Raw genomic sequence first — 25,112 nt, 5'->3', positions numbered from 1 at the left:
CATATTCTAAGAGTTTAAACACAGACCATGCAGAGAGCACCAAGGGCTGGTGGTATGGACAGGGCAAGACATTTACATGCAAGAACATCAGAAAAGGAGGTGGGGGAATCTCCTCACCCTTTTGGGATTAGTGTGATTTCCTTTCCTTCTCAAGATCCTTCACTCATAGGTACAGAGACTATTTTCCTTGCCTGATTTATCTGAGACTCTCTGAATCCAGAATCATTTAAGTGAGAACAAAATGGCCCTGAAACCCTTGCTCCAGGACTATATATGCAGAATGGTTAGCCAAGAACCCGAAGTTTCATGCTGTTCAGCATAGCCCATGGTTGAGATAAACAGATTTTTCTGTGTCCTATAGGGAGTAAGAAGATCCAGGGCACCAAGAGGCTCATGACTACTATCTATTATAGGTGTTCTATCATGATTCTTTTAGTTCACTATGTCTTTTGCCTCATGTGGACTAGAGAAATATGACTGTCTTCCGGAAATCACAACTAAAGAAGGGCAGCAGCAGCAGCCTTATAATACCATGCAAAAATAAAATGGTCAAAAGAAGAAAGCTAAGGACACAAGCATGAGGAATTCAGTCTGAGATGAGCAGCACACAGAGAGGAAGAGACAGGTAAAATATTTCTCAATCTATGACTCAAGAGCCCCCTTGAAAGATGAACATACTTAGCTTCCTCCACTACTTCCACCTCAGCGTGAGCTGTGATTGGTGCATTGGAGTGGGCTCCTGTGGGGTCATCGACATTCAGCTCTCCATTGGTTGAGCTAACCACCTGAAACAGAAAGACAAGAGTGTGACAGACACCATGACAATAGGAGCCTCCTGCCAGTGCCAGAGAGGGTCACTAAGGGAGATCTGGTCTCTTGCTTAGGTACTAGTCAGGCAGTGTCTGGAATGTTTGTTTTCCTGGGTTGAGGGCCAATTGTCCTAAGTTAGGAAAGGTTCCCAGATCTTATCATGTGAGAACACAAAATTCAATGATGTACACATATAATGATGATAACTTCCATACTGAATGCCTACTCTGTGTCAAGGACTCTACTAGATTGTGTATGTGTGTGTCTTATGTATGTGTAAATTTAATCCCCACAAAAATCCTATGCAATACGTCATATTACTCTCTTTAATTCTACTCCTCTTAACTTATTATGCTATAATTATATATAGACTCAGTGATGATGTTAAAAAATTCTACAAAGAAGATCAATAGTGGGCATCAGAAACTATAAGCAATCACACTTTCCTTCAGAAATTTCTTCATGGCTTTGACCATCAGTTTGAAGTTACTCAAATAACAAGACTGCCACGTCCTCTCTGGTCAGAGGGCAGACGGTAAGGAAACTTTCCCCTGGAAGACCAGTCTTATTTCAACAACCTTTATTTCAGGGTCAGTGTCATCCCAGGTCTCACTGATGGTCCCCGAATTGTAACTGAAGGCTCTCACTCCTGTCATCTGGTTAATGTGGACCCGATCAGGCTTCTCTTGCTTGTGCAGTTGCTTCTGTCACCTGGTTTCATTTCCAGCACATGATTCCTGTTTATGTGGGTGCTGGGGAGTGGAAAAAGGGACCCCGCTGCACAAACCACTCTGTTGTTAAAGATCTTGGCTGAAATATGGGAGAGAACCACAAAATAGAATAAATGGTTCGGATATCATATGCCTTTGGGTAAGTAACTTCATTTACTTGAGACTGTTTCTTACAGTTTGATGTGAGAATTATACAAGAAAATGTTTAAGACAGTGTCTGATATAATACCTGGTGCACAATAATGGAGGCAGCATAGCACAGTAAATAAGAAATGGGCTCTAGACTTAGTCACCCTGGGTTTGAACCCTAGCTCCACCATTTACTTGCTATGGGTCCTTGGGCAAGATCCTCAATCTTTCTGTGCCTGAGCTTCCTAATCTGTAAAATGGGGAAACAATGCTGCTTACCTAATTGGGTTACTGTGTAGACAATGCACAGAAAGTGCTTAGCCCAATGCCATGGTACATAGCAATGGTTCAATAAATATTCATATTACTGTTATTCTCCCTTTATAAATGTTTATTCTTATCTCCCTCTACCTTTGGGGTCCTTACCAGCAATTAATTCGTAAAAATTTCCTACATAGTCATAAAGAGGAAGGTGGGAAGTGGGAGTCTTTAGGGTATTTATTCAAAGGAAAAAGAGCAGACAAGGTGAATACTACTTATTAGTAGTCTATGCCCAACATTATGACTAAATCAACAATATTTGTCATTAATAATACATGCTTTTAAAAAATTAAAACAATGTTGTACAGTTAAAGAAACCTACAACATTAAATTTGGACTTACCCAAGGGAGACCCACATTTCTGCTAGGGATCCAATTTAGCATCTCTGCTTAATGGAACCATCCGATATTATTTATCTCCTGACATCTATATATATAAAAGCCTAAGCGACTGCCTGACCATTCGACCATCCAACCAGTAGCTATGACTTGCACTGATCACCAGGGGGCAGACACTCAACGCAGGAGCAGAAACCACAGGCATGGAAACATGGGACAGACTGATGCATCTCAGAGGGAAGGGGGGAGAGGGGAGGGCAGGAAGAGATTATCCAAAGATCTTATATGCATACTAGAGGCCCTGTGCATGGATTTGTGCACTGGTGGGGTCCCTCGGCCTGGTCTGCACCCTCTCACAATCTGGGACCCCTCAGGGGATGTCAGAGAGCCAGTTTCGATCCCACAGGCCAGGCTGAGGGACCCTACTAGTGTACAAATCCGTGCACTGGGCCTCTAGTGATATAATAAATACTATACAACATTATCTATGTAGTATTCTTGCAAAAAAAAGTTTTATCTGAATCTAAGTATGATGGAAACAAATGGACAAATCCAAAATGTGGGACCATTCTATAGGACAAAAAGACTGGACTCTTCAAAAAAAGACGTCTTAAAAAAAAGATATATATATATTTTTTTCTTAAGACGGATGACTGTTACAGATTAAAAGAGATTAAGAATTCAGAGGCCAAGAAATTGAAAGAGACTGAAGAGGCATAACAGCTCCGACCGGTTTGGCTCAGTGGATAGAGCGTCGGCCTGCGGACTGAAGGGTCCCGGGTTTGATTCTGGTCAAGGGCATGTACCTTGGTTGCGGGCACATCCCCAGTAGGAGGTGTGCAGGAGGCAGCTGATCGATGTTTCTCTCTCATCAATGTTTCTAGCTCTCTATCCCTCTCCCTTCCTCTGTGTAAAAAAAATCAATAAAATATATATATATTTTAAAAAGAGGCATAACAACCAAATGCAATGTACAAACCTTGATGAAATCTGAAACACAGTAAAATTAATTTTGGGGACAATTGGGGGAAATGTGACATGTACTATACATTAGATATTATGGAATTATTATTAATTTTCTTGGCTATAAAATGGTGTTACCGGTTACACAAGAGAATGTTTCTGTTCTTAGGAGATGTAGGCTGAAGTATTCTGAGATAAATGTAATGACATTTAAATAGTTTAGTGGAACACTCGCCCTGCCTCCCTCAACCCCTCATACAGAATTAAAGCAAATATGACAAAATCTTAATCATTTGTTAATCTAGGTTAAGGACATAAACACAATCAAAGGGAGAGGTTATCCTCACTTTACAGACTAGACAGTTGTCTGTATCAATGAGAACCTGGTCTCAAATGAATCAGGCACAAATGGGAACCTTAATACCAGTTGTCCAGCCTTAAATTTAATTGCACTTTGGGAATCAATCTGGGCCTCAGAGCATCCACAAAATTATTTCAGGATTGAGCTACAGTTTGTTAAACCACTGAACTGCTGCCTATATGTGCAGTGGAAAAAACACTAGTGTAGGTGACCGAAGAGCTGGATTCCAGGCTTAGCTCTACCACAACATCCTCTGTGAGCCTTGTTTTTTAACTGTTAGACTATGTCAATCACGTTGGTCCTATCAACTTCATAATTACTAAGCTGAGCACAATGATACAGAGCAAAAACAATTTGAAAAATTATAAATAACCTTTTGAATATAATGAATTATTAGTATTCTAAACAATATCATTTTTATATTTTTATATTGAATTTTTAAGTAAACTATTTCTTTTAAAAAATGTTTTGTTGTTGTTGTTGTTGTTTAATCCTTACCTGAGGATATTTTTCCATTGATTTTTAGAGAGAATGGAAGAGAGAGGGAAAGACAGAGAAAAATATCAATGTGAGAGAAACACATCAATTGGCTGCCTCCTGCACAAGCCCCAACCAGGGCCCAGGCCTGTGAGCCTGCAACCGAGGTATGTGCCCTGGAATTGAACCTGGGACCCTTTGGTTTGCAGGTTGATACTCTATCTACTGAGCCAAACTGACTAGGGCTAAAAAAAATATGTTTTTATTGATTTCAGAGAGGAAGGGAGAAGGAGAGAGAGAAATGTCAATGATGAGAAAGAATCATCAACCAGCTACCTCTTGCATGTTCTCTACTGGGGATCGAGCCCAAAACCCGGCATGTGCCCTAACCAGGAAATTGAAGCAGTGACCTCATGATTCCTGGGTCGACGCTCACCCGCTGAGCCACACCCGGCTGGGCTAAACTTTATTTCTATATCTGGAATACTGACATTTATTTTGCTGTAATCACTATTAAAATTAATCCAACATTTCTCTGCCTATATCACACAAGAACAAAATAATTAATATCTATGGGATTATTTATGAAAGAGACTAAGGTGAAGTACTATTTTGAACTTTAGTCCTTAATATTGGTAATATCTCTTTTGGGAGTCTAAAAAATTTGAGTTATTAGTCCCCATTTTTCAAAATATTAATGTGGAGAAAAATCAGAGCTGTGCACCAAAGGAAGAAGTGCTTTAGCTGATAATCAACATTTCAATCCTATTTCTCACAACTAATATACTTGGTAATTCTCTACTTAAGTTTCACTATCTATAATACTGACCTTAACAAGAATTGTAAATAATTAAAAATTATAAATATTTGAGCAAAACAAATAATGACTAAATCTTAAATGTCATTCTTAAGTCTCAGGCCCTTCCTTGGTCTCACATATGTATAGATATTTCCTATATGTTTTAAACAACTTTAGAGTCATCTTTTTGAAAGAGAAAAATATACTGTCTTCTTGAATTTGGGCCTCTACACATGGAAAAGCTATGGAAATATTGGGAGGATGGGGGCCATAGGGGTTTGCCTATTAAGTAAGTTGGAATGGGAGTGTCCGTATGCTTCATCAGAGCAAACTTCTCAGAGTTCTGCACTCCCTACTGGGTAGGTCATGGTATCTGCAGGTCATCAAGGTTAGGCTAAGCATGATTTTCTGGTATTAGAAACAAGCCAGCAATAAACATTCTAGAGCTGCACTGTTTAATACAGTAGCTACTAGCCACATAGTAGCTACTGTATTTAGTGACTACTAAAATGTGGCTAGTCCAAATTAAGATGTTTGCTCTTAATATGGATGTAAGAGTAAACTACATGCTAGATTTCAAAAACTTAGTTTTAAAAAGGTAAAATATTTCTAATATTTTTAATGACTACATGTTGACTTATTTAAATATACTGTGTTAAATGTATTATTAAAGTTAGTTTCACCTGTTTCTTTTTACATTTAAAAAAATATATTTTTATTGATTTCAGAGAGGAAGGGAGAAGGAAAGATAGAAACATCAGTGATGAGAAAGAATCATTGATTGGCTGCCTCTTCCACGCCCTCTACTGGGGATAGAGCCTGCAACCCTGGCATGTGCCCTAGACCGGAATCGAACCCAGGACCCTTCAGTCCTCAGGCTGACGCTCTATCCACTGAGCCAAACCAGCTAGGGCTCTTTTTACTTTTTTAATCTGATTACTAGGAAATTTTAAATTACAAAAGTGACTCATATTTCTTTTAACAGCCGTGATCTAGATTCTACAACATGTATCTTTAGTATCTGGGCATTTCTGAGGGATATATATCTGAAACTGGATTAAGTGGATCACAAAGTGTAGATGTTTAAGATTCTAATAAACACTGATAAATTACTCTACAAAATAGTTGTAATTCACATTTCAACAACAGAAGGATAGGCTATTAAACTTTTTTTGCAAATGTGATAGATAAAACTAATGTGTACATATGTATATATATTTTTAGTTACATTTTATTTTATCAGTGCTATATGAATACACTATGTAAAGAATCAACTATTTCTATAAGAATCATTAGGAAAAACAGCTGTCTCTTTCCCCCTTCCTTGATAGCTGATTCTTTTGTTTTTTACCTACATATCTCTGAACAACATGCATCTTAATTAATCATTTTTGGCATTATATTCACTTTTTCCATTCACCTATTCTCCCATTATAATTTATCCTATAATTTTTTAAATAATTTATCCTGTAATTTTGATTAGCTCAATTGTTGGTGTTTCCATTATAACTATTAAACGCTATTTGCAACTGTGCTATGAAGTATTCCTATATAATTTATTTTCCTTGAAGTTAATTATCTTTTAAATTTTATTTTTACCAAGATTTTATACATTAGTTGTTAATCACTAATTCTAACCACACTGTCATTTATCTAAACACTTTCAAAATATTCTGACATATTGGTATCCTAGTTGATTCATCCTTTGGTAAAACTGCTCAGAAAGCCTTGTGACCACCTCTGTCTGGGACAGGCTATCCTATCCTGGGACCTTCTGACTTTACCATTATTCTGGTGAGTCCCTTCTCTTCTGTGTTAGATCTCTCTCTCTTTTTGTTTTTTTATAATGCTGACTTAAGTGTGAAATACACATCTCAAGTATTTTTATTTATTTACTAGTGGCCCAGTGCACGAATTCATGCACATTGAAAGGAAATTAATTAGAATATTTTAATATCGCTATTCGCCCTTTCTCTATATAGAAGTGTCAACCAAATTCATCATCGAAAATGACAGATCAAAACACACGTGCGATTGGTGCCATCAAGAGCTTTATATGTATCACACATGCACGAGTCAACTTAGCCTTTTTATATATATAGAATAAACTTGCTTAATTAGACCTGCTTCTGATTTAGCTAAACTTTTTCCAGCCCAGTAAAGCACCCAACTTCTCTTTCAGGTAATTGTCAGCAACACAGCAGTAAATATCAACATGAAGCAGATTATCATTGTAGATCACACAAGGAGAGCAAAGGGTAAAATATCTAACTATAGCAGTGTTTGACTATATTCTGCGCAGTGAGAAAACCTGAAGTCATTTTCAAGGTCCACCATTTCTTACTTCTTTTCAGTTGGGTTAAGTTTCTAAGCTTTCTAAATCTCCGTTTTCCGGCTAATGAAAAGAAAATAGGATTCCACTGAGTCTCCTATCTACCTACTCCAGGACTTCCATGAGAATCAAATGAGATGAGGCACGGGAAAACGCTTCACAGACATTTGGTTAAAGTGTAAAATGTTTCCACCTGGCTATAAAGCAAGTCGTGTTCCTGGGCTGAAGAAACTGCAAGGAGGCTAGTCGTTGGTAGGGAGAGGAAGCTGGGCGTTGCTACGTGATGTCATTACACGGTGCCCACAGCCACCATTTCTGGGCTGGGCTGTGGGCTGCATTTTGTGCCATGGGGTCTCGGCAGCATCGGCTGTGATTTGGTGGGGTGTCGCTCCAGGGTGGTGGCAGGGCCTGTGTCCCACTTGGGGGAAGCCCAGCGTTGCTTGTGGGCCCCAGGTTCATGGTGCTGTTTATTGTTAAATGGCCTGTTGCTAGGGAGAGGAAGCTGAGCATTGCTACGTGATGTCATTACCCAGCGCCCACAACCACCGTTTCCGGGCTAGGCTGGGCTGGGGGCCGCATTTTGCGCCATGGGGTCTCAACAGTGTTGGCTGTGATTTGGTGGGCTGTCACTCCAGGGTGGTGGGGCCTGTGTCCCACTTGGGGGAAGCCAAGTGTTGCTTTGTGGTGCCGTTTCTCTGTAAATGGCCAGTGGGCATCATGGCAGCTCCTGGTTGTGCGTCTGCCCCCTGGTGGTCAGTGCACATCACAGCGACCGGTCAGACGAGTGGACTCTTAGCATATTAGCCTTTTATATATATATAGATAGATGTATTTTTTTAATCCCCATCTGAGGATATTTTTCCATTGATTTTAGAGACAGTGCAAGAGAGAGGGAAAGACAGAGAGATATCGATGTGAGAGAAACACATTGATTGATTGCCTCCTGCACATGCCCTGACCAGGGCCCAGGCAGGGGAGGAGCCTGAAACCAAGGTATCTGCCCTTGACCGGAATTGAACCTGGGACCCTTTGGTCTGCAGACCAACACTCTATTCACTGAGCCAAACCAGCTATGTCTATGTTAGATCTCTTGTTTCCTGGATCCCATGTATTTATTCCTCTTCCTTGGTCTACTCACTCATTTTCATAAATGGGTGCATGTAAGTAAAATTTTTGAGACCACAAATTTCTGCAAACATCTTTATTCTATACTAGAGGCCCGGTGCATGAAAATTCATGCACTGGAGGGGTGTGGTCTTTCAGCCTGGCCTGCCCCCTCTCACAGTCCAGGAGCCCTCAGGGAATGGAGGCGACCCAGTGATCAGGGGAAGGCGACGCCCCTATCACACCTCTGCTGCTGCCACTGCCAGCAGCGCAAGCCTCAGCCAGCCCTGGTTACCTGAGCCTTGGCCGGCTCTGGGTGGCTGGGCAGCCGCCATCTGAGGCTTACCTGTGCCTCGGCCGGTCTTGCCATGCGCCTGCTGCCCAGTGGGGCTGAAGGGACTGGGCGCTGCCATCTTTGAGGGCTTGGTATTTAATTAGCATATTCCCTCCTTATTGGCTGTGGGTGCTGCCATCTTTGAGGGCGTGACAATCAATTAGCATATTCCCTCCTTATTGGCTGTGGGCGCCGCCATCTTTGAGGGCGTGGTATTTAATTAGCATATTCCCTCCTTATTGGCTGTGGGTGCTGCCATCTTTGAGGGAGTGACAATCAATTAGCATATTCCCTCCTGATAGGCTGTGGGCGCCGCCATCTTTGAGGGTGTGGTGTTCAATTAGCATATTCCCTCCTTATTGGCTGTGGGTGCCACCATCTTTGAGGGCATGACAGTCAATTAGCATATTCCATCTTTATTGGCTATGGGCGCCATCTTTGACAGTCAATTAGCATATTCCCCCTTTATTAGATAGGCTTCCAATCAGACGGGCTAAGTACAGAATTCTAGGTTGAAAATAATTTTTCCCTCAGTATTCTAAAGGCATCATTCTTTGGTTTCTAGCTTCCAGTATTGCCATTCAGAAATTTGAAGCTATACTAAATCCTGATCCTTTCTCTGCATATGACTGTTTTCTCTTTCTGGAAGCTTAAAGGATTTCCTCTTTTGTCCTTGGTGTTCTGAAATTTCACAATGATGTACCTTGGTATGGTTCTGTCATTCATTTATGGTGGGCAACTTGTGGCGCCCTTTTGATCTGGAAACAAGTCTATGAATTCTGGGAAGTTATTTTGTTAATTATTTCCTCCCCTCCACTTTCTCTGTTCTCATTCACTCTGCAACTCCCATTATATAGAAGTTGGACCTCCTGGACTCTCTTTTCACCTCTCTGTCTCTTTGCTCTACTTTCTGGGAGACTTCCTCACAACTTTATCTTCTAAACTATTGAATAAAAGTTTTTTGTTTATTATGTTTTTAATTTCCAAGAGCTTTTTTGTTTGCTCTGAGAATATTCCTTTTAAAAATAGCATCCTGTCCTTGCTTCACAGTTGCAGTATCTTTTGTTTCTGATAATATTAATAATAAGGTGTATTTTTTTTTTTTTTTGCTGTTGTTTGCTTTGGTCTCTATCACATTAAAGGCTTTCCTCAGAAGTTGGATAATCCTTAATTATCTACTCATATGTAAAAGTGGGAGAGTACAAAGTTAACTGGCACTTTGAGTACAGGGGTGGGACTTCTAAAATATGGATCTCACTGCAGAATGACTTGGCTGGGCCATTTCAGTAGGAAAACCATTTCGTTAATATGCTCAGATGTTTTCTTTTTTTTTGACATTTTTTTTAATTGAGGTATTATATGTGTACATATCTTACCATTGTCCCCCCCCCCCCCACACCCATACATGCCCTCACCCCCAGATGTTTTCTTTTGGGCTGGTCACATTCCTCAGAGCCAACTCCATCTCCTGCCTGGAAGGTATATACCTGGCTCTCAGCCTTCTGAAGCACTCAAAGGGGAAATCAGGCAGTCAGTATGCATATATTCATTTAATCTCCATTTTTTATCAGGCTGGTATTCTGCCCCCAGATGTGCCTAATACCCCCTAATTCAGAGACCCTTTATTTTGCCATTTTAAAGAATAAATCTTTGAATAACATAAAAGAATATATATTTGGTCTTTGCTGAAGGAGACCAGTCTTTTAACCAGTCTTCATTATATTAGCACATGCCCCTCCACACCCACATCCCCTTTACAGAAGGCCAACTTCTGAGCCTTTTGGGGATTCCCCAGTGTAAATAGGTTCTCAGCTTTCCCTTCTCCTGGCACAGGATTCAGTTTTCTTGAGAATCCTAAGCCATTTAATAACTGCCCATCTGCTTTCCAGCTTCCAACATTTTGTTGCTATTGCCTCCTCTTCGGTTTTCTCCGTTTTTAGATGAATTTATGACTTTAAAAAATTGCTTTATCATTCTGTTAGTGTGTTTCAGGAGAAGTGAGAGTATATCTGTGTTTTTAATCCATCATTTTAACCTAAATGTTCTTATGAGGATTTAAGAGGGCCAAAGCTGTCTCCTAATTTCCTGTGTCCTAACTTTAGTGAATCAACTCCATGTAAAAGCATATTCTAGACAGTCAAGCCTATCAAGATGCATTTCTATGTGCAAAAGGTTTACCTACCCCTTTATAAGAATTTCTATTTGGTTAGCTCTGGGTTCATTTGTGTGCCCTAATTGGTGGTGTCACTTAATATGAGACAAACATTTTTGTTAAGATTATTAATACAGTGACATAAGAAAAGTTACAGATCAAGTACTTCTTAAGTACTAGAGAGAATAGAGATTCAAAACAGTCCAAATGAAGTCAGAAATAATTTTCCAAGACCACATGTATTCCAGGAGGAAAAATAAACAGCCCAACTGCGAGGGCACCGACTCAGAAACAGCTGACTTGGACTAATGAACATTCTCAGGTTATGCACTAAGGCACATATTATCATAGAATGAGCTACATATGCAGTCCTCTACCCCCAAAATACTTAATTTTATACATTTCAAGTCTTTACACTTCATCAACTTGACACTAATGAACTTCTACCTTGACCTTATTTTTATGGTTTATCATTAGTGGATCAAAGTTATAGAACTAGTTTAAGCAGAAATTAGTATCAGAAACCATATAGATGTTCCTTAGTCAATGACAATAACCAGCAATCATCTTAACAAGTGACTCCTAAAAGTCCACACAGGCAGAAAATCAGTACACAGATATTCAGTTACCTATGCAAGCACCCTCAACCTTGCTATAAGTTTCCATTCTAAAGGAACCTGAGTTTCAGAAGCAAGCCAACATTCTACCAGCCAAGCTGGGAAAGCCAGGGAAAGGCAATAAAGGCAGTAAGTACCTGCACTGATCCCCCATGGCGGTCTGCAGCCAAGTGAGACGTCAGGTACGAGGTATTGGTCTGCCGGCTGGGCTGGATTTCCCACTCTCCTCGGCGCTCTGATGATGCAGTCTGCTCAGGCATTAGGAAGCATGAGAGCAAGACAGGGAAGGAAAGGTGAAGCAACAGCAAGCAATAACACAATCAAGTACATTAGTGTTCCTGAGGGTTTGTTTTTGTTTTGGATTTTAAATTAACATCTGCTGCAAAGCACTGGGGGAAAATTAGCTTGACTACATTCATTTCAGCCTAATGAGCCAATACATGACAGTCTATTGACAGTCTAGTTGAACTCATCACTCTCACCCAGTCACAGAAAAAAAAAGAAAAAAAAAGGAAAGAAAAAGAAAGAAATCACCAGAGGAGGAAAAAATAAATAAATCAAAAGCTGAAATCATCATCTTTTAGCTTCCCTATTAGTAAAATTTCAATAGCCACTAAGCAGACCAAATTCAGAATGTTAAGACTGTTGAACAAAGGAACAATCATACTTATAAACCATTTCACTGACTAAAGAACAATCTAAATAGACAACAGTCAATACAGAAAATTCCTAGCATTAGGAATCAAAATATGCCTTTTCTTAAATAGGGAGCCCACTACTCTCAACACAAACCTCCATGAGACTTCAACCCAGACAAAATGAGCAGTGGCAGTGGCTGGAACATGCTTTCTTAGCTAAAAGAATGAACAAAGCATCTCTTTAAAAGCAGGTTCACACGTCAAGAATATAAAATGGTGGTGGTAGCGGGGGGTGGGGGTGGGGGCGGGGAGGCGGGGAATAAGGCTACAGTGTTTTCCTGATTCCTTTAGTTAACAGTCTCTAGTCTGGAATTAGAAAAAGTTTAGTTAGATATGAATTATTCCACTATTAATTATTTCTCCTAGAAAGCTAAAGACAGATCTTTTCCCATCAAAATGAAGGCTTTTCATTCAAACCCTTGTTGGGTTCTGCATTCACCTTTGGTATCATTCAGATTCTCTTCACCTGCTTTTTAGATTTCACAGTATTTTGATCTTGCTCATATGTGATTTTTGTTCTGAACAATCTGTTTAGGTGCCTCTTCCCCTGTGCCAGATGGCTGAGGAGATGTTAACATCATGATGCTGAGCTGTATCAGTCCTAAGGCTCTACAAAAGTGAAAAATGAGGAGTTGGAGAGGCTGCAGTGAGGGATTAGGATTCAAATTTTAATTGCTGCTGATGTAAACAGCAGCAGCAGTTGAGATATGATATTGCTGCTCTGCATGAAACCAGTAAGAATTCTATAAATCTTAGAAATGTTCATAACTATAAATGTTGTATTCTATAAAAAAGCAAAGGAAGAGTGACTAAGTAGTGGTTAAAGGCTCCATGTTCACTCTCCCCTTTCTGTTGTCAAGAGTTAAAGCTAACCTATAAGTCACCAAAAGGCTTTTATTATTTTTTAAAGCCTCACATACCCGCAATAACTTACTCATCTTCTTTGTTAATGGAACATGAAGTCATATGGATAACAGCACTATAAAGGATCCTGGCCATTATTTATTTTTTTAATATATATTTTTTATTGATTCAGAGAGACAGGGAGAGGGACAGAGAGATAGAAACATCAATGGTGAGAGAGAATCATTGACTGGCTGCCTCCTGAGCTCACAACCCAGGCATGTACCCTTGACTGGAATCGAACCAGGGACCCTTCAGTCCGCAGTCTGATACTCTATCCACTGAGCCAAACCAGCTAGGGCCTGGCCATGATTTCTGAGGTTCCTCAGGGAATGAGCATATTCTGTAAGAAGGCAGCTATATTAATTTGCTTGTTATATACTCATATAAAAGAGGGGTTTAGTTTTATACTGCTAGTCACATTCGAGAGAATCAAAAGCTACCCAAAATATACCTCCCTCCCTCTAATGATTTCTATCAACAGAGGTTTAGATGTTTCATTTTCCAAAATAAGACTGGTTAATAACACAATCAACTATTTTATATAACTCAGAGAACTTAGTTTCATTTATTCTCACTACTAGAGCTTTGGGGATAAATCTGTTCTTCTAATATTATAAGTAATATCTCTAACTAATATCTATTAGTGATAGCTTCTTCAGTGCTCTCTATAACTTTATTTTTTTGTAATACTGAAGAATACTTAAGCTTCTAAACTACTATACAGAACTGTCAGTTCTCAAAAAATTTAAATGCTTAAAAAATATCAAGACATTTATAAGCCATTGGGTGTTGTTTTGAGTTCAATGCAATTACTTCTCTCATGAATGCTGTTTTGCCTTTTATTTTTTAAATGTTTTTATTGATTTTAGAGAGAGGAAGGGAGACGGGGAGAGAGATAGAAACCTCAATGATGAGAGAGAATCATTGATCGGCTGCCTCCTGCATGCCCCACGCTGGGGATCGAGCCCACAACCCGGGCATGTGCCCTGACTGGGAATTGAACCGTGACCTCCTGGTTCATAGGATGACACTCAACCACTGATAAAGCAGATAAAATTGAAAAATTCTTTCTATTTTTTTTTTGCATAGATTTTGTTTTATTGATCATTTTATCAAAACAAAAAGTGTGTGGTCTAAAGCAATAAGGATGATATTCTTCTGATTCATGTGAATGAGGCATACGGAAAGAAATTCCTGATCAGAAGTCTGGTTTGATATCACCATCCAATTCACAGGGCTGTGTACTTATTTATATTCATTCTAGCTAAACTAGTTGTTAGAAGAATTAAGATTTTTGTCTAAATCAAAATAGAAAGACATTTTTCAGCCGAAACCGGTTTAGCTCAGTAGATAGAGCGTAGGCCTGCGGACTCAAGGGTCCCAGGTTCGATTCCGGTTAAGGGCATGTACCTTGGTTGCGGGCACATCCCCAGTAGGGGGTGTGCAAGAGGCAGCTGATGGATGTTTCTCTCTCATTGATGTTTCTAACTCTCTATCCCTCTCTCTTCCTCTCTGTAAAAAATCAATAAAATATATTTTAAAAAAATAGAAAGACATTTTTCAAAGGGCTAAAAGGCACTCTATTTCTATCCATCAAGAAATGTACTACTTATCTTTTAACGAGAGAAAGATAATGTTAACATTCCCGATTGCTAAGAAATTAATTATATACCATTGCTAGGTGAAGTTTGGAATAATTGTTACTTTCTTATTAGATGTGGACATTTTTATTGTTGTTGTTTTCAGGGATGGAATAAAATATATAATTGCTTCATAAATGTTTCCATTGCTTCATAAATGTTTCCTTTGTGACAAAGGGAAAAATCATTGCACCATACTAGTGGTCTGCAAACTGTGGCTCGCGAGCCACATGCGGCTCGTGAGACGCGGTTTGCCGACCACTGACCTAGACTCTCGATTCCAATAATTACAGGCTGTTGTTGTTCCTTGTGATTAAGCCCCTATCCAGTGGTCGGTAAACTCATTAGTCAACTCAAACTCGAGAGCCGCAGTTTGCCGACCACTGCACCATACTATTGCCTTCCAAAGTCTTCTATAACCTCTAAAAGCAACAAAACCAAGTGAACGTGAACCTGGGACTATTACTTCGGAAATTACCTTTCACCATAATGCCAAACTCTATGGCTATTCTTTTCTGGAATTTAAGGGCTTGGATTGGTATCTAAAAGTTGATGTAGTAGAAAGGGTCATTTGCCATTTTTAGAAGGCAACTGAGTGTTTAGGAGCTAGATGAAACCAAGGGATATCAATAACTGCAGTATTCTGCTAGTGTACCTTCCCCTGAAAGGTATTCTAGGCAATGCTGTGTACATAAGGGTGATGATTTGGCCTAATCAGCACAGGAGTAGTTATGCTAAGGAAGCCAAGAGGAAATCGGCACGTAAAACCTTCCCTCTTAAGATCACTCAAAGCCTAGCTGGTATAGCTCAGTTGGTTGAGTATTGACTCATGAACATTCACTTTTTAAAAATATGTTTTTAAATTTATTTTAGAGAGGAAGGGAGAGGGAAAGAGAGAGAGAAATGTCAATGATGAGAGAGAAGCACCGATCGGCTGCCTCCTGAACACCCCCCATTGGGGACCGAGCCAGCAGCCCGGGCATGTGCCCTTGACCAGAATGAAACCCAGGACCCTTCATTCCGCAGGCTGACACTCTATCCACTGAGCCAAACTGCCTAGGGCTCAAATTCTTATTGGAGACAGTCACTGTTCTAAAGCAAAAGGCAGGCAAAACATCTTTCTCCTGTGTAGCAAACAAATCACTCAATCCTATTCTTTATATAAAGCTATTTTGAAAATTTTTTATTACATTCACAAATAATTTTATCTATTTCACTTTACTGCTCCCAAAATATGTTAAAAGTTGCCATCTATACAGACATTTTGGCCTCCCTTGCCAGTCTTCTAGACCTCATTTTATAGTCTTCAACTATAATAAACAAGAATAGAGACTGAACAGTACCAAAGGTTAGCAACAAATACACTAGATTATATACTCTCTCTTACCACACTTCCAAGATAAAAAAAATTTTTTTAATGTAGTGGGGTAAGCTGAGGAAGAAAGAATGGGGCAGGAAGAATGGTAAAGGAAGCCCCTTAATAAATTTTGGGAATATAATAAACCTTAGATATGAAATGAAAAAAAGTTGGCAAGGTTAAATACATACTTTAACAAAAATAAAAACTTCCTTCTATTAAGCTCCTTCTATTAAGGAAATGATGAAAATGCTTAAAGTTCTGAAAGAGCAGGAAGCCTGTACATCCTAGTGAATGTAATATATTTTTAAAATATTTTTTTATTGATTTCAGAGAGGAAAGGAGAGGGAGAGAAATATCAATGATGAGAGAGAATCATTGGTCAGCTGCCTCCTGCACGCCCACACTGGGGATCAAGCATGCAACCCAGGCATATGCCCTGACTAGGAATTGAACCATGATCTCCTGGTTCATAGGTTGACGCTCAACCACTGAGCCATGCTGTCTGGGCTAGTTAATGCAATATTCTATCCTATATAATAAAAGCCTAATATGCTAAGTGTCTGATCGTCTGGTTGGCTGTTCAACCAATCAAAGTGCAATATGCTAATTATATGCTAAGGCCACTCAACCACTTGCTATGGCATGCAATGACCACCAGGGGGGGCAGACAGTTGACCGGTCAACCAGTCGCTATGACGTGCACTGACCACCAGGGGGCAGACGCTCCAACTGGTAGGTTAGCTTGCTGCTGGGGTCCAGCCAATCGGGACTGAGCGAGATGGGCCAGACACGCCCTCCCACGGTCCCTCCCTGGCCCCGATCATGCACTGGTGGGGTCCCTTGGCCTGGCCTGTGCCCTCTCAAAATCCGGGACCCCTCGGGGGATGTCAGAGAGCCAGTTTTGGCCCAATCCCACAGGCCAGGCTGAGGGACCCCACTGATGCACAAATTCGTGAACCGGGTCTCTAGTGTTTAACATATTTTCCTATACCAGGCAGAGGTTATTCCATGTAACCCACTGGGATCTTTCTGACTGGATCTAGCTTTCAGGAATATTTATTCTGTCCAACCTCATGATTTAATTAGTTTTCTAGCTGGATAAAATGAATGTTCAAAAAATGTTTTTAAGCATCTGATATTAAAATAGTTTTTTTTAAAAAAAACAATCTTTAAAAATATGTTTTTATTGATTTCAGAGAGAGGAAGGGAGAGAGATAGAAACATCAACGATGAGAGAGAATCATCAATTGGCTGCCTTCTGCACTCCCCCTACTGGGGATCAAGCCCACAACCCTGGCATGTGCCCTGGGCTGACATTCAACCACTGTTGGATTTTCTTTTAAAACTATTTTAATAGCCTGGGCAGTGTGGCTCAGTGGTTGAGCATCAAGCTATGAACCAGGAGGTCACGGTTTGATTTCCGGTCAGGATACATGCCTGGGTTGCAGGCTCCATTTGGGGTCTACTAGTGTACCTAGGAACCAAAGAGAACTCAGTCAATATACCTACAACCAGCAAAGTAATTTCTCCCTGAAAATTCTCGTTGTGATGGAGAACTAACACAAATGCCTGAACTTATTTTGCAGCAAGAACCTGCTGTGTTTTTTTAAACCTTTTCCCTTAAGCATACAATCCAGCCCTGTTCTGGCTACCAAGTAAGGCAGAATATCTCTTTGTAGAAATAGAAAACAAGTAGGAAGAAAATTTTCAAATTTATTTTTCATGTGAGATTAAATAAAAATCTATATTTTAAGCAAAAATCTGATTTAATTTATGCTCATTTGATAGATCCATTCATTCATTCAAACAATTATCAAGTGCCTAAAATTCCAGACATTGTTTTATGTATTAGAGATATAGTAGCAAATAAAACAACAAAAAAATCTCTGCCTTACAAGACTTGTATTTGAGAGAGGCCCCCAAAAGGTTGAATATTCTATGGCCACAGTCTTGGGATAAGCTATAATCAAGTTCTGAGCTCCTCCACTTTCTCCTCCTACTCTAAGTATGGAACCAAACAGAGCCTGTTAACCCCCACGCTCACTCCTCTACCACACAATTGATGGGCAGATTTACCCAGGAGGCTCTTTAGGCATTATCATCAATGTCATGTCCATGCCTTGATTCCCAAATAGCTCTCTTTTTTTGTTTTGTTTTTTTTCAAGAGCCATCCTCTGCCTATTAGCCATCTTCAGCTGGAATGCACCGCTAGTATTTTAAACTTAAGATGCCTAAATTTGCCCTAGCTGGTTTGGCTTAGTGGATAGAGCGTTGGCCTACAGACTGAAGGGTCCCAGGTTTGATTCCAGTCGAGGGCACCTGCCCGGGTTGTGGGCTCGATCCCCAGTAGGGGGTGTGCAAGAGGCAGCCAATCAATGATTCTCTCTCATTATTGATGTTTCTATCTCCCTTTCCCTTCCTCTCCGAATTCAATAAAAATATATATATTTTTTAAAAAGATGCCTAGCCGAAACCGGTTTGGCTCAGTGGATAGAGCGTCGGCCTGCGGACTCAAGGGTCCCAGGTTCGATTCCGGTCAGGGGCATGTACCTTGGTTGCAGGCACATCCCCAGTAGGGGTTGTGCAAGAGGCAGCTGATCGATGTCTCTCTATCATCGATGTTTCTAACTCTCTATCCCTCTCTCTTCCTCTCTGTAAAAAAATCAATAAAATATATTAAAAAAAAAAAAGATGCCTATATTCAACTCCAAATAAGTTTCTCCCCCAACTTTCCCATTTCTAGACATAGTATCACTACCCTCCTAATTATCCAGAAACAGCTCTGACTCATCCTTCTCCCCTCAACGCTGACATACATGTGGGCTGCTAATTCTGGTAGGTTATATCCCTGTATCACTTTTCTACTACAGGCCATCAATGGCCCCTTTACCTTTCAAGGGAGCTCATTGTCTTCTGATTGGTTTGCATGCTGGCTGCCAGGCTATTACTACTTTCTGTGTCAAAAGATTTCTAAAGTAAAGTTTTGATCATATCATTCCTCTGTTCCAAAACCTTTAGTACTTAATTCCTACCACAGCCCAGCATTCCAGGAGCTTCATTAAATGGCTCCAACCTACTTTCCTAGACTGTCTCCTTAATCACACCATGTATTTTAGCAGAATGGAACTAGGTAATTTGCTGTTCCTCAGATTTCCCTTTTTGCTTGAAATAACTTTCATTTCTACTTAATTCTCCTAAGAGCATTTCAAATACAGCTTCTTTCATGAAACTCTTTGTCATGCTCAGACTGGATGTCTCCTTTTTCCAACCCCTGATGATGCTAATTTGTGACTTGGGAACCTTATCTGTTCTGCCTTCTGTTGTAGTTATCTGGCTCCTTGGCTTATCTGTTTGTCAGTTCTTTGAAGACAAGGACCCTACTTACCCTGGTATCCCCAGGACATACTTTCACATAGTAGGTCCTCAGATTTACTGAGTCAAAGTTGCTGAAAAACATATTCATTGTCACCTTTAAAGTAAAGTTAGTAACTTTCAATCTCTCTCAAGGAGAGATTTTGTTTTCTTCTTTTCTGATTTCAAAACTTGAAGCGAATTAGTATAAAAAGTCATACTGCTTTCAATCCCTAAAGTCATAAAAGGGACTTATTTAGTTGTAATTTAAAAAAAAAGCCTAAGAAAACAACACTAGTGATGGAATATAAGATGAGACCACAAACTAAACACAGTGTAAAGGCTTAACAGACACTAGAAATCCATTTGCCTACAGTGCACAGGGCAGAAATAAATCTACCCAGCAAGGATTCAGAATCCTGCTGGGAAGGAGGTGTAAAATTTGCATTAATATGGGGAATTTCAATCCCTCAGCAGCCATGGGATTCTACAAATCCTGCAAGGGGGGAAAAATCAGAGCTCTTTAGATTAAACTCTTCAAAACCAAGCTTATCACCTTTCAGATGAGATTTCCTAATTACATACACTAGTTTAATGACATTTCAGTTAAAAGTGAAATTCACATTGAAATTCACTGTCCTTTCTCAGATACTAGGTATGACCTCATTTTCTACTCCGGCAATTGAAGTTTTCAACCATCTCTGGTTCCCATACTTTTAAAATCCACTCAAAACAGCAGCTCTGGCTCTAACCGGTTTGGCTCAGCGGATGGAGCATCGGCCTGTGGACTGGAGGGTCCCAGGTTCAATTCCGGTCAGGGGCATGTGCCTTGGTTGCGGGCGCATCCCCAGTGGGGGGTGTGCAGGAGGCAGCTGATCAATGTTTCTACCTCTCTATCCCTCTCCCTTCCTCTCTGTAAAAAATCAATAAAATATATATTTAAAAAAAAAAAAGTAAAACAGCAGCTCTGATTATGAATTCACTGAAGAAAAGACCAGGGAAACCAAAGGAACACACATGTTTTAGTTTTCAAATATTCAAAAAAACGTGAGCAGGCAGATATGTTGATTAGACTTCACTGACTACTTAAATTACTTATTTATTTTTCCATATCTTTTCTATTTAAATGCGTTTTCTTTTTTTAAAGGTAAGCTTCAATAAATGCATTTTCATTACAAGGTAATATAACTTCATTATAGAATAGTTTAGAAAAATATCCACACTACCTCTTCCAACACTAATTCTGTTAATACTTTGGCATTACCTCTTCCCACTGATTCACTCATCTTCCCTTCCCCTGAGGGGAAATTTTGAGGCACTTCTAATTTAGTATTCTGATTTCCTCATTATACAAACCATAAACATTTTCAGATTGCTACACGTTTTCCTAAATATTCTTTTAAGTGACTATATAATATTTACAAGCCACTTGATTATAACCCAGTGTATTTGATAAAGGATTTGAGATGGATCCATAATTATTCCCTTATATATGGATAGGTGGGTCATTTCTAAAACTTTACTTTAAATGACATTGTGACAGTTTTATACACAAAACTTAATCTATATCTTGGGTTGTTTAATTATGATTGATTCCAAGAATAAAGATTATTCTATCAGAGAGGACAGCAACTTTATCAAATTACTTTCTGGAGTATTTGTAACAATTTGCAAAGTCAAGAGCAATGTATGAGAGTGTCAGTTTAACTGTGTACTCAACTATGTTTTTTTAAGAAAGGGGGCAGGAGAGGTCAATAGTACTGTGTTGTTAACAGAATTCAACCAAATTGCAATTCTTAGCCAACTACTTTGATCAAAGCATGTAACTATGGACCCAATTAGGGTACAGAGTTTGCTAAACCCCATCTTTTTTTCTTACCTACGATCTACTACATAATTTCCCCCCTTTATAAATTTTTTTCCTTAACCACCAAGCCACACATTTGCCAAGAGTATGGACTTATTGGTGAGTCTATCTATATTTTGTATGTACTTCACTGTACATATGTGTGTATTATTTCTATATGCGATTTTTAACCTATGTTCTTACACATTTGCATCTGTGAGATGGTAAGTGTGGTTGTTATTTTATTGTAAAAGCATCTGTGAATATAAAAAAGTGAGGTTAGGAGGGGAAACAAACTAATTTGATAGGTGATAATGATTATATGTGTGTGGGTGTGCAAGCACACATGTATATGTTTACTTATTTATTATTCTGTTTATTTGCCTACTGGGGTCCTCATTTTTCTTTTAGCAATATATTATGATATAAAGATAATCATTATACTCACTTCCCAATCAGTTTCTCCTTTCTTTAAATGTTGTCAAATTCATTTTTGTGTATGTGCTTGCCTCCTCTGTCTTTAGGCTAAGAGAAGCCTCTCATCCAGACCACTAGTTTCCCAAACCATGAACATTGAAAGAGAGATGACATGGCCTTCTGTGAAGTGGCCTAAAGCAAGGCTGAGTCTTCATTCATAATTCTAGAGTTAGCCTTGGTACAAGGACAGAAGTGGAATGGAGGTGCCAGTTCATTCCCAGGTCACAGCTGGAAGTCCAAATTACCCATCCTTCCTAATCAGCAAGGAAAAACCAGCATTGGCAAGAGCTGCACACTGGAGTGTCGATGAGACCCAAAGTGGGCTAGCCTGTACATCCTGTATGTCTAGTAGGTCCTTTCAGCCACCAGATTCGACAGGACCAGATTCTCTAGAATGGATGCTTACTGTAAGGCACCTGGCTACATCTCAGTGCCATTACACAAACTCTGAGGGATGCTAGAATGCCACACCACACCAGTGAAAACTGGCAAGGCCTTTGTCTTTAATTTCAATATGTACACTTAAGTAGAGAAGCTGAAGAATTTGGGTGTTAACATTAGCCACAAATAAAGGGAATGTCTGAAACAATGAAGGTCCAACACACCTGATTTCGTAGAGGCTGTTGTGATGGCCGATCCCTGTGTGTGTGGCTTTCTCGAGTTATTGCAGATGCACCAGAATCTACATGAACTGACCCTACTGGAGTAGGCTGGAAAAATATAACACAAAGTCAAATGGAGAAAACAGGTCCAACTTAATGCCTCTGCAAAGGACAGCATCATTCAAATTCTACTAGAATAGTAGTAATTATTATTTTCAGCCACCAAGGGCAGTTTCAAGGTCTTCTTGTCTTCTCTGTTTGCTTATCTGCAAAAGGGATGCAGCTTGGTCCTCAACACTTCATTGGAGAGTAGCTTACCTTTGAAAATAAAAAAACATCCTGCAGTGATGTCTGTTAGCATGCTCTCGTGCCCTGTGACCCCTGGCCAGAAGAGCAAATTCAAAAGTGTCCTATGGTGCTAGGTTACAACCCTACAGAAGTCAAGCACCTTAACATCTTATGTAGCACCAGCTTCTGTATCATTCAAATGAAAATTCTTCTTAAAAACTGGCTGCGGACTGAAGGGACCCGGGCTTGATTTTGGTCAAGGGCACATGCCCGGGTTGTGGGCTCGAACCCCAGTAGGGGGCGCGCAGGAGGCAGCCGATTCTCTTTCATCATTCTCTCTCCCTTCCTCTCTGAAATCAATAAAAATACATTTTTTAAAAAAACTGGCTTAACTTCTGGTCTCTTATGACATACTGGTAATAACCCTAAAAACATATAAAGGGAGTTACTCCCACTTCCTAACTCTAGTAAGAGCAATCTATGGCATCATCCTGAAAATGTTGGTAACTGTAAAATCTACAGTCAAAGGAATGCTTTCCCACCATAGCTTTAAGCAGAAAGTCTGGCAAGAAAAGGAATGAGGTAGTGCTGGCCTGAGGTGAGGAGGTAGATACAAAGGATACTCACAATTGGCCTCCCGACCCAATCGTAGGCGTAGTCAAAGGTGTAACCTTTCCTTTCAAAGAGGTCTGTGAAGAGGGTCCGTAAATACTCATAGTCAGGTTTTTCAAAGAAGTCTAATCGCCTGACATATCGCAGGTAGGTTGCCATCTCCTCTGTTAGGAAAGAGGTGAAAGGCCACGCTCATTAACTGAATGCTTCACATGGGCAGAAGCTCTGGGCCAAGCAAGGAATATTGTACAGGCTGTTTGACACGGTATTTCCTTTATGGACCAAATGAAAGTGACATAACCTATCTTGGGCTAAATAACAATAAAAGAAACTAAGTTTTCTGGGGAGCACCTTTATCTAGAGATCCCAAGTCATAATCTTCACCTACTTGAAAGCTTTATTCACATTCACTGGAGTGTCCTTTTAGCATCTCACCTGGAAAGTTTTCACAGAGTGCTTCAATGGGAGTATTCCTTTTGGTGTCACCAATTTTTTGATATCTCTCTTTTAATGTATCAGCCTGTAGAGAGTAAAGAAAGTTATTGGGAAAGAGGTCCAGTATGTTTTGGTACAGAATGGTTGTTTCACTTAAACTGGCAGGATTTATTAGGTATTTTTCTTAATTATTTTTCTCACACTAATAAGAAATGTAGTATAGATGATGTATTTAAATATGTACGTAACATCTGCTGTGTTCTAGAACATTTACTTGAAAATATATTTAGTAGTCTCAGATAAACACCATCAATGAGACAAGTGGCCAGAATAAGAAAATTAAAATATCATGTAGCAATATTTTCAGAACTGCAGAAGCTTAGTAATCTCCCATGGCCACTGGGGATCAAAGTAATTCAGCCTTGCCATGGCTGGCGTGGCTCAGTTGGTTGGAGTGTCATCCCATACACTAAAAGGTGATGGATTCGGTTCCTGGTCAGGGCACATGACCAGATTGTGGGTTCGATCCATGTGCAGGAAGCAACCAGTAGATGTTTTTTCTCTCTCCCTTTCTCTCTTTGGAATCAATTTTTAAAAAAATGATTCCGTATTCCCCTCCTTAGATCAACTCTATGATAAGATTAAAAATATTCCTAATCCAAGAGGGGGCAGATAGATAGATGGCTCTATATCACACTTACTGAAAAAAATCAAGAAATAGAAAATAATGTCTTTCTACAGTGAGGTTCCAGAGGGAAAAAATGTTATCTATGATAGGCATGGCTAACAGATAGGTCTGATATATGTCAGTGGCTCAAAGCAGACAAGTCTGGTTTGCTCAGGACTATAGACAGAGGGCTCCTGGAGCTTGGACCAATCATGTGGTCTCAAGGCAGTCTCTTGAGGCTCTACCTAGCCTGCTGTACCCAGCTTTAAGCAATAATGTTCTAAAGTAAATTGGAGAAATTTTAGATCTATAACTATCACTAAAAAGATTCATGGGCTGAGAGCAAGTTTCAAGAAGCAATTAATAAAATACATATATGAATGCACTGTTTGGCTATACAATGAGCAAATAGGATGTGAAACTATTTGACAACTGTCAATATTAATGAGAAGATATATTTGACTAGAAGACCATGGAGGAGATGTTAAAGAGAGGAAGTTAAGGGAAAAGAAATATCGTCCCAAAGGGAAGGGGTAGAAACCTTACTTTTTAGGACCATGTTCTAGGACACAGCAAAATCCACCATTCTGCCCTTTTGGAGTGGTGAAGTATCCAAAGCTACTGATTAAGTTTCTTTCCATACTTGATTAAGTTTCTTTCCATACTAACATGTTGATATAATTTTTTAAAAATATATTTTTTATTGATTTTAGAGAGGAAGGGAAAGGTAGAGAGAGAGACATATCAATGATGAGAGAGAA

The 25,112-nt window shown here is 39.6% G+C and overlaps 1 protein-coding gene across 7 annotated transcripts in view; it reads right to left on the bottom strand.

The window, feature by feature from the left end:
* Positions 1 to 25,112, bottom strand: part of CSNK1G1 (casein kinase 1 gamma 1) — a 147,344-nt gene that overhangs the window by 12,580 nt on the left and 109,652 nt on the right. Inside the window, exons 8-13 of one of the 7 annotated variants that reach the window (XM_054716149.1) lie at positions 23,685 to 23,769; positions 23,265 to 23,413; positions 22,353 to 22,457; positions 11,607 to 11,717; positions 1,389 to 1,620; positions 703 to 785 (exon numbers count right to left, since the gene is read on the bottom strand). In XM_054716149.1, the coding sequence (XP_054572124.1) occupies positions 1,552 to 1,620; positions 11,607 to 11,717; positions 22,353 to 22,457; positions 23,265 to 23,413; positions 23,685 to 23,769 (519 nt within the window). In that variant the 3' untranslated portion in view covers positions 703 to 785; positions 1,389 to 1,551. Of the gene's footprint in view, positions 1 to 678; positions 786 to 1,388; positions 1,621 to 11,606; positions 11,718 to 12,606; positions 12,777 to 22,352; positions 22,458 to 23,264; positions 23,414 to 23,684; positions 23,770 to 25,112 lie in introns of those variants that run through there. The other 6 variants (XM_054716150.1, XM_054716148.1, XM_054716153.1 and 3 more) reach the window with 6 other exon arrangements.

This window comes from Eptesicus fuscus, chromosome 5, assembly GCF_027574615.1.
Source record: "Eptesicus fuscus isolate TK198812 chromosome 5, DD_ASM_mEF_20220401, whole genome shotgun sequence".
NCBI classification, from domain to species: Eukaryota; Metazoa; Chordata; class Mammalia; order Chiroptera; family Vespertilionidae; genus Eptesicus; species Eptesicus fuscus.
The sequence above is the reverse complement of the archived record's forward strand: the minus strand, read 5'-3'. Positions and strand labels throughout refer to the sequence as shown.